This window comes from Pleuronectes platessa, chromosome 15 (assembly GCF_947347685.1).
Source record: "Pleuronectes platessa chromosome 15, fPlePla1.1, whole genome shotgun sequence".
Lineage (NCBI taxonomy): Eukaryota > Metazoa > Chordata > Actinopteri > Pleuronectiformes > Pleuronectidae > Pleuronectes > Pleuronectes platessa.
In genome coordinates, this window is record NC_070640.1 from 4,322,390 (window position 1) to 4,338,487 (window position 16,098).

The following is a 16,098-nucleotide window of genomic DNA, read 5'->3' on the forward strand; positions in this document are numbered from 1 at the left end:
TTTACATTTCTGGGGAATAATATACAAGTAAATTATACACGTAAAATACCTTGTATATCTATGATACAGATTTGAATCTTTCTTTTCCACAATTCTTATTTGTTCTCTGCATGAAAAGGAAACTGTATAAAACAGATCCAGTTGATGGAAACATGAACAATATCATCAACATGACATTAACAAATCTACGGGGCTCTATGTCTAATAACACGTGGAGCATATAGTGCCACAAATACAGGAACCATGTCGCTGCTCCATCACTGTACGAGTTGCTCTCTGAATCCACTGAGCGACACACGCAGGCCCCGGAGCCTCCAGCACTCCCCTGTTTGAATTCCACGCTCTCACTTACTGAGCGTCACCGTGAGCCTCAGGCCACCTGCCACACCGACCACAGTGTGCCCAGTGTGATGCTGTACGCCACCACGGCCACCAGGTAGACCCTGAAGAGCAGCACGTCCAGCACGTAGCCCACCTGCAGCCACTCCTTGGCCACCTCCCGGCACCTGTCCCTCTTCTCCAGGAAGTGGCGTATGGCGGTCACCTCGTGCAGGATGTTGTCCATGACGGGGGGTGTGGGGTCCCGGGAGGGAGGAAGGCCGAGTCCCAGCAGGGCGCCCTCCCTGTCGTGCTGGCTGAGCCTCTGGCCGATCTCACAGGTGTGGTGGTGGTGGTGGGGGCACCGGGCTGCAGGAAGGAACAGGGAATCATTTAATTAGTGAAAGTTTCCAGTTTTTCATTTGTGTAGAAAGGGTTCCTTCAGAGGTTAAAGCAAAGGTTAAGTGTTCTTTTAGATTACTGACTTCCCATGAAGAAATTATACTTATATTATTGTAGCAAGAGAAATCTAACTACCTAACCCTAAAAGCCAATGTCATCATTTCCAACCATGAAGAGAAAATATCAGGATGAAAACCATCGACAACCCTAAACCAGTGTCTTTGTGTTGTGGTTGTTGATTAAAGATTTAAGCACATCATTATTTTTCCTATTTTAGCTCTTGTTTTCTATAATCCTAGACACTAAACTTAAAGATGTATTCATGTATTATTTATATTCGATTTTTGACAAACCACCTGAGTTAATTATACCAGCGAATTCTTATAGATAAATTCTGTAGATCCCTTATCATTTTTATTTAATTTGAATAATTAAAGACCAGTAAACCAGAAGGCCTAACCCTAAGTCCTGCTGCTCCCCTCCCTGGTACTGGTGGTCCTTTTAACCAACTCCACCCCCTTTAATTAACTTACTATGTTCTGAATAAGGAACATTTTAAGTGTTTCTAACCCATTTAGTCCCCCAGTGCCCCCAGTAGCCCTCATTTAAGGTGCTATGCCTTAACTCAAACCTGACCCCTAACCCAAACCCCTAATCCAACCCCATAACAAACTCATTAGACAGGGATGTCTCCACCAATCAGTGGTGGGAGGACAGGGAATAGAAACAAGTTTCCCTGCGGTAGAGAGGGCAGCTCCCCCGCTGAGCTATCTAACCAATTACATCTACCCCACACATAAACCCAATCAGATCACCAGAGGGGCTGTCCGGGGCAGTAAGCCGGTGCACAGAAACTCGCTAAATAAAAAGGAACTAATTCAATTTGAGGGAGAGTTTTCCTCGGACTACCTGTAGAGATAAGCCGTGGTGTGAGAAATGGGGACTTGAACCAGCCTGTCCACTGCTGAACTATCTGAACACTGAGATCTACCTCACACATGGGCCACCTCCTCCATGAGGTTTGTAGTGCATCTAGTTCTAAACAACATCTCTTCTTTCATAGCACAAGATATCACCCCCCAACTGGGACTGGGACCTTACCCGTCCCATAGCTGTTGTCCTTGTAGTGCTCCAGGTCGGAGGCCTGGGAGGACAGCCTGGAGCAGAGGCGGTGCTTCTTGTGGATGCAAAACAGCACCGGGGCTCTTTCCAGCACCAGGTACTTCACCCAGTGCGGCACTGGGGGCTGCAGGTCCTGCTTGTGCACCAGACGCACGATCAGCACGGTTTCAGTCAGGCTGATGACCAGGAGGGCCATGCACACCACGAAGTACACACCTATGTGGCAGGGGAGGGGAGAGAAGGTGTTAAATGAGGATCCATGTCAGGAAATTAATTATAGGAAAATTGAAATTGGCGTGAACAACATCATTTTCACTTCTAAACAACTTAATGGGGCTGGATGTTATCGCCTCGATGGCTTGCACTGGGTCCCAGTCCAGATTCTTTTTGGAGGTTACATTGTTCCTTCACCCGGGAAGGCTACACAAAAACTACCCGTAGAGTAATTGCTGCTTTTATGTTTAAATAAACTTTGACACGAAAGTAGGCCCTATTTGCAGAAATCCTGTTCCTAATTCAAACTGCTGATGAACACCAGCAGGTCCCAGTCACCTATCAGCGGGGTTCCAATGGCGGTGGCAGGCAGAGTGTCTGATACGATGATGAGGAAGACGGAGTAGCCCAGCAGCAGAGTGATCTTGAAGGAGACCCGCTCTCCGCTGTCTGGTGGCAGATAGAAACCAACGATGTCCATCACCATCAAGAAGATACTGGGCAGCAGCAGGTTCACGGTGTAGAAGAGCGGCCGCCTCCGGATCACCACCTGGGAAATGTAGTTTGGAGTCAAGTCAGAAGTCAGGACACAGTTAGTGAGGTGAGTCCGACACTATTCAACACAATCTATCAATGGATTCAGCCAGAAAACAACAAATCATCCATCAGCCTCATAGTTCTGAGGATTTCTGGAGATACCAGAGTTCTCTAGAAATAATTTGATAACTCCGGCTATTAACATACAAATATGAGACTGATATCAATCTTAACATATTGTATACAAAGTAAGAAAATAAGCAATTTTTAGTTTTTTTATTGTCGGGTGAAAAAATTGCAATACATCTACTTCAAGACAATTAAAAAGCAGTGGAGCACCTATATATATTGATTAAAAAAAGACAGTAAAGAACAATAATATATATTTGTATTTGTTTTGTTAAAATTATACCATATAGTGTAAATAAAGATGAACGACACACTTCCACTTCCTCCAGTTGTGTATAACGGGAGCTACCATACGCAATTATGATTCATTGTCAGCTCTGAATATTGTTTTTTCATGACTGTGTCCTATCCACTAACATGGAGGAGGACGGGTTTCTGACCTGTACTGCATCCAGCCACCAGGGGTGATCAAGATCATTTGGCTTCACTTTTTGGGAAGCTGACATTTCCTCCATCTTCCCGAACAGTCTTTGTTGTTGTCAATAAAAGCTGCTAATGACTCCATGTACTCACGTGGAACTTCATCTCGGCGTAGTAGTCGTCATTGTCCACACTGAAGATCTTGTAGTTGGACAGAATGTGGAGCAGCTCCCACTCGCCCTGGTTCATGAAGACGCTCTTGTCCTCCCTGAGCTCCTCGGGGCTTCGCATCAGGGTGATGTTGATGTCGTCAACTAGGGATCGAACACAATGTCGGGAGCAGCGTGAGACGGAGTTACCCTCTGACCGGCGCCTTGCTCATCTCAACGGGAGAGGGACGGCTGAACAGAACACAACGGTTGTTCTACTCAAGTCTCGACGAGAGGAGCTCAGGAGAGAGTTTTCCAACGAGGGGAGATTTATTTTTTAAACTAAATTACATCAAATAGTCACATAATGACTAAAGATCCTGAAGGTCTGACTCTGGAGGTTTACCTGCATAGATTTGTGTCGGCCTTGTTTTGTAGGTTTGTCCATTTTTATCAATTATACTAGAATTGTGTAGATAAAAAAAAACATATATGTAAATAATAAACTTCAACTGTTCAACAATATCCTGTCTCCTCTCCTATCAGATTTATTCTTATTAGTCAAGTGGCCACAATTAAAATCAATGACCAAAATAACACATAATTTGATCTGTGGGATATATTTTAAATTAAATATAAATACACAAAACATGAAATATAATTCTAAATTAATTTCATTAGGCAATTAGGTCACAAAAGATAAATGAATTATACCATAATTTAAACCAAAATCTGTTTATAGATCATTGCTGATTATGAAGATATTAGAGTTTGAAGCTTGAGAGATTGAAAATCTACAGTTTAAGAAGTCAAAATGATTTCTACTGCATTCCAGTAATGTCTAATGGGATTATTTTTATTTTACTTTGGAAGGATTTTAAAACAGATTAATAAGAATAATAGAATATGCCCTTTATGACATCCTGCACGTGTTATAATATGAGAGTGTCTTACTGGTGTGCAGCCAGCTCTGGAAGGTGAGGCTGCACTTCTGCACGTCGAAGGGGAAGTTGTAGATGTTGAGCGTGCAGGCTGTGACCACCTGGATGGGTTTGTAGTTGCGCACCAGTCCATCGTGAGTCACGTAGACATAAGGAATGTCCGGAGACTTCCCCACGTCCACGCTGCAGGTCAGGGACAGAGAGGACAGCAAGGTGTGTGAGGGACCAGAGGAAGACATGAGGACAAGTGAAGGTAGAAAACCCAGAAGCAGCTCTTACAACTCATTGATGAGGATGTCAGGAACCCACACGTTAGCAGTGGGTAGAGACACTTGTTTGACTTCATCAAAATCTTCTGGGTCCCAGACCAGGAATTCATCTGTCCATGACTACAATATTCAAGAGAGGAAATTAGTCAGTCAAATTCTAAGATAAAAATTTGGAAAGAGACATTTATTAATTGCTAGTTGTCAGACAATGTGATTTATTTAAAATAAGCTTTAAAGATAAATAAAATATGAAGGAAAAATGACAAAAACAAATCACTCATCTACTAAACCTAATGAATTAGTGACCTGAAGTCTGTCATTATGAATTAGGGAAATATTTGATTGCTCATTACCTTAGAAATATATTATACCACATTATTTTTCAAACTGATTTGACAAATTTGTTGTTTTTATTTTATTTGTAATCCGAGTTTGGTCTTTAAATGTGAAAAAGAAAATGTTTGCTAGCCGATCTAATTTTTCTCTAATTGTCACTTTTCAAAGTATCTGAAATGTTCCCAAGAGAAGAATTGTGTTCCATCACCATATTTTTTTTATTTCACTTGAATTGCTTTGAATTGTGTTTATATTGTCACTTTAAATCTACCTGTGAAAAGTATTGAGAACAGATTTGCGTGAAAGGCTTTTGTGCCAAACAAAGCAGAAACTGATTTGTTGTGTGCTCATCATAACTTTATGCAGTAATTAATTAATGGACCTTGGTTTTCATCCTGCCTGATGGCGGAATGTAAAAAACTACTTCTAGGAATTAGAGGGTTTTATCTGCAAAGCACCTCCTTGAAAAATACAACATTTAAGAATGTGAAGAGATGTTTATCTCGACTTTAGGGTTTGTGTTATCTTGTCAAATAAACACAAATCTTGAAGGTCAATAACGCTGCAGAATCTTAGAACATGAATGAGTTTTAATTCCTTAAATCAAAGTGGTTCTGTTTGAGTGTTTGTGGAGAAAACTAAATGGACGTTATAGATATTTTTCTCTTACTTGTCTGTACCACACGTACGTCGTCAGAACCTGGTTCTTCTCATCCTGAGGGAAACAAACGATGGATAGTTTTCGAGGTCGTCAGTTATATACTGTAGATGCCATATTGTATTTATTGGTCATTTAAGGAGCAGGTTAGTGGAGCATTGGACTCACCACGTTCAGAATAGAGTAAACCATCAGGTCTATGGCGACGATGGTGGACGTCCTCCAGTCTTTCACTGGTCTCACTCCTTTCTTGTAGCCCCCACTCAGAAACTCGGAGAGCCGCACCAGGGTGGCGTTGGCAAATCGTCCGGTGCTGCCGCCCTGTCTCTTAACTGAGAAGTAACAAAACATTCATAGTTTCAATAGTATGAAATAAGTCCAATATTCAATGTTTGTCTCATCGGGAGAAATGAAGCCAATAAACACATTTAAATGCATTTATTTATGATTATGTAGAAAAAAGCTCCATAGTACACATCATTTGTAAGAAATACTCTTCACTGATTTAATAATATTTTGCTTATTGGTATTTGCAAGAACGTTTTCTTTCAAATTGTCTCCCAAATATGAACCGACTGGTCATATAAAAGAACTGAGAAGAAATATATAAAAAAAAAGTTATTTCTATTGTTTGTCGTTCGTTCAAGCAAGTTTATATCTATTTTATTAAACTTTCAATAGCTTTAAAGATTGCAAGTGTCTGTGTGTATGTTTTTCGATACTGTAATCAATACAGATAAATCTATATTTTGAGGTTGTATCCATATGATCTCAAAATTATAAAAAGAATCTCCCAATAAAAATCATTTAATTACTTATAAGCTACATTGTCACAAACATACATAACCTCCAAACGTACTTTACATTAATCTAAATCAATGTAAAGTAAGTCATATTAAAAAACATCACTTTCAGAACATCTTAGATTTTATATTATGTCTTATTACTGGAAAAAGAAAGTAGTTTGACCAACTTAACCAAAATCCCTTTAGTTGGTAACACACAAATAACTTAAGTTGAATTTATGATCTATGTCAATGTATCTTGTTCACTTTAACTTGAACAAACTTAATAAATGTGTGTTATCAATGAGGTATTTTTCTGAAGTTGGTCCAACATCCAATCTTTTTTTTTAACTGTGATACCTATAAGATTTGTTCTAAATGGCTGAAATTATATTGTATATTAATAAATTCCATTTAAAATAAAACTGTGTCACACAAAATAATAATCTCTATGACTCTCTGACAAATAGAGTTGGAAGCCCCTCGTCCGGCTGCCGGCTCTTGTTGACAGACACATATCTGAAAGCACACATGTAAAACAGAAGCAGCTGTACCTGTGCAGGCTCGAGCTGCTCCTTGAATCAGGAGGAAAACCAGCGTGGTCCAGGCTGGTGAGAGCCTCATGCTGCCAGTTCACCAGTGCTTTTCTCCTCCCGCTGTGGGAATCTGCCTGCTGCTCTGATGGAAGGCCTCGGGACGCCTGACACCACCGGGCTCCATCTCCGTCCACTATATCCATCAGTTCAGCCACAGCCAGCAGCAAAACCTAGTTAGTGTCACTCAGCCCATTAGAGGGGTTTTTGCATGAGCTCTGACGCCACTCCTCCCAGTTCAATACAGACACAGCTGCCAGATAAGTGGAGCTGATAGACTGGAGGAAGAAAAGCCAGTGGGACTCTTTCGTGGATCATGTCGGAGTAATTCTATTGATGAAGTCATACGCGGACATCAGGACGGTATGATGTGATGATTATCAGTTATCAGTCAGAGTGTCAACTCACTTACAGAGAACAGAGTCTCTGCATTAAATATCCTTCCTCACATAAACTCCACAGTGTCTGTGGTCTTCTTCACTCGCCTTCACACTGAGATCCAACATGTGGAAGTTCAATCTGCCAATATTAACAATGAAATACCTTATTTAAATTTAAATTTGCCAGTTGGTTGTGTATGATGGATTGAACCACTTTTAAATGTGTGTAAATAAATCATTATGCCAAATAAATGTGTCCAAAATTAAAATGTTACCTCTGTTGACAAATACACAAGATGGCCAAAAGTATGTTGACACAATAAACGTAAGAATGACAATGCTTAGATTCTGGATAATGGAACCTGGCTACAGGTAATTGCTCGCACACGGGTTCCAAATTGATGTTGTTGGATGATTTCTCCACTGCAGTTGTGTAACTTGATGGTGGTGGTGGTGGGTGAGATTGAGGTCAGAGTTATGTTCTGGTATCTCCTCCCAATCCAGCACAATACCAGCATCTCTAAAACTGCTGCTTTTCAGTTTTTCAGATAAACCTAAATAAAATAAGATTTTCCTTGTGGGCTGAGAAAGTTCTGTCTTTCAAAGTTCATATGAAATGAGGATGAAATAGAAACTAAAGTTTGTACTTTTACATATCTGTATAGTTTCCACTCTCGTTATATATGTCTACATCTTCCATCAAAATACGAAAGCAGGATATGCACCAATCAGACAGGACTAGCCTCACTTCAGGCAATGATGCAGCACTTCTGTCTATGCCAAAACAAATGTGAGCCTTTATTAGCAAACATACGGTGCTGTAGTCAACGTGTAATCTGGAAGTGGCTCATGTGGTAAATTGTGAATTTAGCCCAAATATCACAAAACAAATTCAGGCCACCATTGCTATGTGGTAACTGGTTGAGAGAAAAAAAAACTTTAAAATGTAAGATGTAATGTCCAATGATAAATTTATCCAAAACAATCAAGCAGAGAAGCTGCATTCTGTTTATTTCCAATTGAAAACTCTTTATTTCTTTAATTCATCATTTCTAAATTCAAGCATTATATTGGATTGTGGAGAACACAACATAACCAGCTCTGAGTTGGCACATTTTCCCAACGTCTTGGTGGAGAAGATGTAACAGAGACAGAAACAAGACACTGACTAAACTTTAATCCTCAGCGCTGTTGCATAACATCATGTAACCAGATCCACGCGCAGAAGAGACTCGCAATTACTGTGAAAATCACATTAACATGGATCTTTCCGCCGGTAAGTTTTTGTGCGACGCACTTTTGATATTCTTATCACGAGTATTAGGAAAACCCACAGGGAGCAGAGCCACAGCAGCCGAGCTCTGAATGGGCTGTATTGATCTATTATGTGGCAGCAGGATGGAGATTAAAGTATGAATACAATATTATAACATCACACCGGCACTGAGGCTTTTCTCCAGGGAGCTGCTTTATTATCATAGTATCGTCACTCACATCTCCACTGTCAGGAAAACATGATAACACACCCTGTGTAATAATGTCTCTGTGAAACTACGAGGAGGCTGTGTAGTGGAATATCTGCGGAGAATATGCAAACAGAATATTTAACGATAGTTGTAGTTTTAGACAGATTGAAGTTTATTTTTGAACTTGTAGCAAACATTTAAATAGATTCAACAACTTAAAAGCTTTAGATCTGGGAAATATTTATTATTTATTTATACAATTCACAACATACAACATACTGTATATATTTCAAATCAGACAATTGTTTGTGCAACAGAAATCCAATATGACCACTTCTTGACGTGTATTTAAAATACAGTGCAGTTTAGTTTCATTGCGTTTTTAATACACACACAATAATCCACTTGTTCTCCTTCTAAAGCTCTGCATCTGGAATCTCTGTAAATGTGCCAAACACCACAAATCCAGACGTCCTGTCCAGTATTTAAAGAATCAATAAGTCTCTGAGCGTGTGTTGGTTCAGGCAAAGCTCCAGGTGGCCCAGAGCAGCAGCAGCGTGGCAGAGTACACGGTCAGCACCACCAGGTAGAGACGGAACAGCAGGCGGTCGAGCTTAGAGCAGAGGGCCAGCCAATCAGCCTGGGCCGAGGACTCGATGTCCTCCTGAGACAACGCCAGGTGGAGGGACACCAGTTCCTGCAGGAGCCACTCCGGCCCAGAGGGAGCATCGTGGATTTCAGTCAGAGACAACAAATCCCCGTCCAGCGAGGTATCCAGCTCGTAATCTATAGAAGATCAACAAATCGGATTTCAGACATAAACAATATATGTGGACAGATGTTTCTAGAAAAATGTGAACAATCAAAACCCATCAGGAGGAAAATTAGGGAATCAAGGAGGTTGGAAGGATAGAGGCAGTGAGAGGGCTTAGTTTTTAATCTAATTTCATTTAATTTCATAACAGTGTGGGTTTGTCTGTTCATCTGATGCACAAATCTAGAATACAGTTTAAGTTTGAGAAGATTTCTGATAAAGAATAAACTACTTTTTTAGTTACTTATCTATATCTGATTACTTTCCTAAGGACCATAGGACAGTGTTAGAGACATTTTTAGTTTATTGCACATTATATATCAGAAATTGGGTGAGTTGATGAAAGTTGTGAGTTAAGAATTGGAGCCTGGTAATGAGGCACAACGAGAAAAGTACTCAACAATACGAACACATAGTTTGATGGTTTTCTGGCTTGTTTGTTTGTTTAATCTTTAAGAAATTTATGATCAATATTTATTATGATGTCATTAAGTAGATTTTCTAAAAGCACAACCGAACTCTGATTTCGGTATCCATGTCCCTGTCATCTCCATCACAGAGGCTGAGTATCTATCATCTGTAGCCTGTAACTTCTTTCACCCTTGACTCCACTGAGCACCTTTGAGTTGATGAAGCCTAAAGTAAGAACATACTTTTAAACCCCCTGTCAGCAGGACGTTAATCAAATCCCAGTCTGAGCTGGTTCACCTGCAGACGTGTTGATGTGGTCGAGGGTTTTGATGGAGGTGAAGGTGCTCTCAGTGAACCTGGGACCACCTGAGCCGTACTTGTCCAGCAGGCAGGCGGACACCGACATCTGTCTGACCTCCTTCTCGCTGTGGTGGAACAGCTTCACCACCAGTATGGATTTGATGAGGCTGAGCATCAGCATGGCCATGCACACCACGAAGTACACACCTGAGTAGAGAGGGGAGGGGGGAACAACCTGATAAAGGCCAATAAACCCAGTAAAGTGTTATTGATAAGATGTTTTGCTGATAGAACCATACTTAAAGCCCACCTATGAGAGGAGTGGAGAGGGCAGACGAGGGCAGGTCGCCCGCCAGGTTGACTCTGAACACGGTGTATCCCAGCAGAATGCTGATCTTAAAGGCGATGCGTACGCCACTGTCCAGAGGAAGATAGAAGCTCATCACATCCACCAACATGAGGAAGATGCTGGGGATGAGGAGACCCACCACATACAGCAGGGGGCGCCGGCGGATCAGAACCTGAGGGAGAGACAAGGTCAGAGACACTTTGAGAGACTGATGGCAGAAGGTGTGAGGCCATGTTTTTATTTAACCACTGATTCAGTAGTTTCTGAAAAACTGTTCAGTCTGTCATCGTGCATCTGTTTCTTATTTAATCCATCTAAAGTCAACTCTGATGTCATTTCCAGCTTCTAAACTATTTTGTCTATTTGTGATGACATTTAATATTCAGACACAGATATAAATACAATGCATCATGAGAAAAAATACATATAAAAGGATCAAAGAAATTATATAATCATATAAATGATTATGTGTATATTCTCAGGCGTGTATTCGCAATATTGCAAATGTCAGTGTGATTTTAAATAAGGTCTCTTACCTCTAGTACTGAATCTAATTCTATCCACCATTACCACAAACAAACTTCAAATATTTTGTTTTACCATTAACCTTTTTTATTGAATTTTTATGATTATCCAATTTGTATGTCATGTATACATACATATTTATATATAATAATATATTATTATTCTATTGTATTATTTTAATTATTATTTATATAATATTTCAGTTCTATATATGTTATTGTTTTTTATATTCTTTCACTTTTTAAATAATTTTCTAATTCGTTTGCTTTATTGAACTTCATTAACAGCTCAATAAATATAAAGTCAATACTAAGGAACAGCATGTGCAGGGTGTTAATTGCATTATGTAGATGTTATATATAAATATATGCATGTGATGTACTCTTACTCAACTACCACTAACAAAATCCCAATGAGCCATTTCACTCGTGCACCGTTACCGAGAAGCCTCCTCGGCTCCTGGAGCTGAATAAATAAACCTCCCTGAGCTCCACCTGCACTGGGCTGCGAGGCCGTTCTCCTCGCCCCCCCCCCCCCCCCCCCCCCCCCCCCCCCCGCACCACGTACAAGAAGTCCATTGATCAGGCAGCCGCTGAGACAGTCTCATTATGGAGGCTCACCCTTCCCCCTGTATATCAGCCCCTCTCTCTCTCTCTCTCTCTCTGTTTCTTTTCCTGCCAGAAACAGCCTCCGCCTCATCATTTGGCATTAGTCCACTAGTCCGATCCATAGAGGTCACAGCCAGTTGCTCTGTGCTCTAGCAATTCGAGGGGTTGAGGGGGTGGAACCCACAGAGGGCTCACCCACCGATGAACAATCACAGTTACTCGCTCACTAGGAGTGGCTTGTTGGAGAGCATCACAATTACACACATTAGGATTTGATTAAAGTAACGTTTATCCATCAGACCTGCATAACTGAGAACATACATTGAACTGGATGTGTGCGTAGTCGGTCTGGTCCTGGTGGATTTGCCAGTAGCGTGATGGGATGGACAGCAGCTCCCACTCTCCGTCATTCATGAACTGTCCCTGATCGTGAGCGATGGTCTCTGCACTCCTCCACAGAGTCAGGTCGATCTCCTTCACTGCAGGGGGAGAGAGGTCGAAGGGTTAAAAACAAAAAAGATGGAGGGTGAACTACGTGGATCACTTTTGTTGCCAGGCAGGATTTGTGTGTCTGGTTTCCTGCCAGTTACTGAAGTGTTCCTCATACTGGTCAGGGTTAGGGTTAGGTTGTTACTTTGCTGTAGCTCCGAGATGATTCCTGTTGATTTATCAGTCTCATTTACATCTCCATCTTTAACCAAATTCATGACAACTGACTAAACTCTAATGAAAGAAGAAAACTATTGACAAAACAAAGCTCCTGTAAGATTCGGGATGTTTCTTTCTCATTTTCCGCCCTGCACATGTATTTGTTGGTTGATTGGTCGGTTTGTTGAATTGTGAAAATAATTGTCACAGATTTGTATTTAACGTGGTGAGAGGATGAGAGACAGGGTAAGAAAAGAACCAATTCGATTTTAGGGATGGATTTGAACAAAAGAGCAGATCCAGGAATTTGTGTTACATTGCGTGATTGGGCCCTTCTGACATTTTCAAGATCCCAGGGAATAATTCATGGATCTTGACCAACAAATTAGCAATAATTGGGGAAATGATATCTATGAGTGTGCAATTTGGTGAGGATCCAGATAGAAATCGGGGTCTAGTCAATTTAATTGAGGTTTCCCGGGGGCCTTGGCAGAGGGGAGCTCTCAAAATGAGAACCAGAACAAATCAAATACTTTAATCCAACAAATGAATAAAAATGGCATCCTAGTTTAACCATTGCAGGTGTGATATTTTATTATTATGAAAGACATGTAACCGGAATTCACTGTGTTTTCCAGCCCCGGTTCCCAGGCGGGCACACAGACCTGAGTGAAGCCAGCTGCGGAAGGTGAGGCTGCAGTTCTGCTTGTCGAAGGGAAAGGCGTACATCTCCAGGCTGCAGGCCAGCACCACCTGCATGGGTCGGTAGTTCTTCACCGAGCCAGAGGAGTTGACGTAGACGTAGGGGATTGGTGGGGACTTCCCAGCGTTCAAACTGAGGACACACGAGGAGGAGGGGGGGGGGGGGTTGAGGTAAGATGAGACTCAGAAAACAAGCTGGAATATGAGACACGTCAGAATCACCTTCTTGATGTCAAGTTGATCTCCTAACTGAAACAGCCATTTTGGAATCATGACTTTGTGTTTATTACAGGCGACTTTAGGACAGTTCACAGTTAACTGATTTCTGGATATTTTTTAAGTAAGATTTTAATTAACAGAAAATATATTTACCTCGGAAAATGAGGCCATTTCTTTTATTACAATTACAAATGACAGCTTAATTTAATTGATAAATTCATATAAAGGAAAAGACTTTTAGTCTTTCAGTCGACTTAACAGTGTCATAGTGATTTATTTAGTAATTTATCAACTTGTAAAGACTTAAATCAAAGCGAATAATATTTTAAAGTATGGGGGATCTGCTGATTCTCATTTATTTTATGTTTAAACATAATATAACAAATTTTGACATATAAACTTTAGTTTCGCACAAACTATTTTGATGCTGAACACTTGAAAGTGTCTGACACTAAAGTTAAGGATGTTTTGTATTGTGAAGTCAAGGCTCATAGCAGAGCTGTCTTTGTTTACTTGTTGCTAATATTCTAAACACATTTTGTTTAGGCCCGTATTGTTAAAAGTGTTGTAATTTAGTGGCCTGAATCCTGATGTCGAGACAAATTTGTACACCCAGGAAAACTTGTTTCTAACTTTAAATAATGCTTAGAATTCAGGGTTTAGTGCTTTGTCCATTAGGACTCGGTAAAACAGATGAGTGCAGAAAGTGAAAGGTTTCCGTTCTCACAATTCACTAACGATCACGTCAGGTATCCAGATCGCATCAGACGACAGAGAGATCTCGTTGATGCCATCGAACTCTTCTGGATCCCAGACCAGGAACTCATCAGTCCAGGTCTGCAAACAACACAAGACATGTGTGCAGTCAAATATTAATATATAGTATATTTAAATAGAACAAAATAACAATGTCAATATTGCATGATTGACAAAAAGTCACAATCACAAAACTTGTTAATAAGCAATAATAGTAACCAATTCACAGACGATATTATACTTTTATAGTGTAAATTCTATGAGGTAAATGTACATCATAATTCAACTAGCTGTTTTTCATTATAATTATAAAAATATGTATTGTAAGCCTCGGCTTTTATAGAATGAAATGAGATATGAGGGGACACATACCTGTCTGTACCAAATACTAATAGTGATGCTCTGTGTCTTTCCATCCTGGGTAAAAAGAGAAAAATTCAACTTGTAATACATCAAGGCCCCGAAATGAAGCAGTTTGACTTGAATTGATTCAATCTAATTCCTCTTACAGTCAAAGTTGTGTGGTGCAACAAGACAGACTGTACAACTTTCAATACAACACAAACATTTGTTTTACTCCTTGTGTTAAATTCAAAGATATTTGGTTTTTCCGGACAAGTGGATGAGAAATCGAAAGTTCTTAGAGTACTGATGGCCTGCAGTACCACATCGAGGACAGACTGCAGTATGAGGTCTATGGACACAGTGGTGGTACTGGTCCAGTTGTGGACCGGCCGAACTCCGCAGTCGTATTTCTTCAGGAGGGTCCTGGTGAGCTGGTTCAGAGCCGAGCGCTTCGGCTTCTCTGGCACACATTCACACAGATGAGCTGCAGGACAAAGTGGAATTACCGACAAGGCACAGATGTAGGAAGTTTCTCAATGCAATACAATCAATAAAGATGGTAAACAAACTTCAATAAAATGGTGGATGTATGGATTCATGTGTCATATTTCTGGGATGCAAGATCTCAATAAAGTTGTATTTTGATGAGACTATGAAGACTGTGTAAAGTAAAATAAACATTTTATAGTTTTATCATTCCACAACTTTCTATGCAATAAATTGAATCTATGAATACATTTTTTGAATGCATTAATTACTATATGTACATGCAAATGGTTATGTTTATAATGGTTAAAATATTAAATAAAATAGACCTTCACATTACAAAAACTGGATCAGTGACGGCTAACTGACCTATTTAAGTCATGCACCACAATAACAATAATTTGAGATACATTTCACAAAACAGAAACCCTGCAGGGTGATACATATTTCAGACCATGAAGGAAATATACCAATGAGGAAACATCTTACCTGAGAACAGCAGCATGAGCCAAACCAGAGACATGAGGCTTTGAAAAGAAATCTAGAACCTTCCAGATTCCAGGTGTTTTCCAGGAGCCACATGCAGAAGTCTGATATGTTTACACAAAGAAAATCCACAGTTTCATCGAACAGGTTCAGCAGAAGCAGCAGCGAGCGGGGGGGATATTACAATGGCCGGAGCAGCACAGAGACTTTGGTTGCACTGATATTGATTTCCCACTTCTCCCGAGTAATGTGATACGTAAATTAATGAAACTCGCTGGAAAGGAAACTCCCTAAAGGTTTGTTTAGTGCCTGTTTATTGCTTCATTGCAGAGGATAATCTAGTGTTGTAAAGTGTGGCCTCACGAGAGGACGAATGGTAGAGGGGGGGGGGCGTTATGTTCCACAAGATGTTGAATGTAGAGTTCCTTAAGTGAATTGATGCAAATAAGCGATAACAGTTAAACCTGGTAAATAATGTTTGCATCAATTCATGTAAGGAATTCAACATTTAAATTTAAGACATTCTAAGTTTACATTTGTTGTCATAGAGAAAACAACACTTGAAACATTACAACATTTTTGAGAAACCAAAAATACCACATATTATCAATATCATCATTGATCATAATAACATGCTATAGCTTTTCGTAGACTTAGAAACCGGAGCTATACTGGAAGAACGTTACTTTTCAAAGTCATTTAAAAATAGGGCTAAATATCAGCAGAGTGAG

At 40.2% G+C, this 16,098-nt stretch overlaps 2 protein-coding genes across 2 annotated transcripts; both read right to left on the bottom strand.

Annotated features, from left to right (window-relative positions):
* Nucleotides 1–370: 370 nt before the first annotated feature.
* htr3a (5-hydroxytryptamine (serotonin) receptor 3A) lies at nt 371–6,903 on the bottom strand. Its single transcript, XM_053442371.1, has 9 exons — nt 6,834–6,903; nt 5,663–5,826; nt 5,507–5,551; nt 4,511–4,620; nt 4,245–4,414; nt 3,295–3,455; nt 2,395–2,605; nt 1,822–2,058; nt 371–687 (listed from the first exon to the last, which is right to left on the bottom strand). The coding sequence occupies exons 1-9, from the start codon at nt 6,901–6,903 to the stop codon at nt 371–373; spliced, it is 1,485 nt and encodes a 494-aa protein (XP_053298346.1).
* A 2,335-nt stretch (nt 6,904–9,238) lies between these two features.
* htr3b (5-hydroxytryptamine (serotonin) receptor 3B) lies at nt 9,239–15,404 on the bottom strand. Its single transcript, XM_053442000.1, is given in 9 exon segments — nt 9,239–9,504; nt 10,241–10,478; nt 10,543–10,764; nt 12,047–12,204; nt 13,039–13,208; nt 14,022–14,131; nt 14,423–14,467; nt 14,716–14,879; nt 15,371–15,404. Coding segments are annotated over 9 exon segments (1,407 nt in total).
* Between the last annotated feature and the right edge of the window lie 694 nt (nt 15,405–16,098).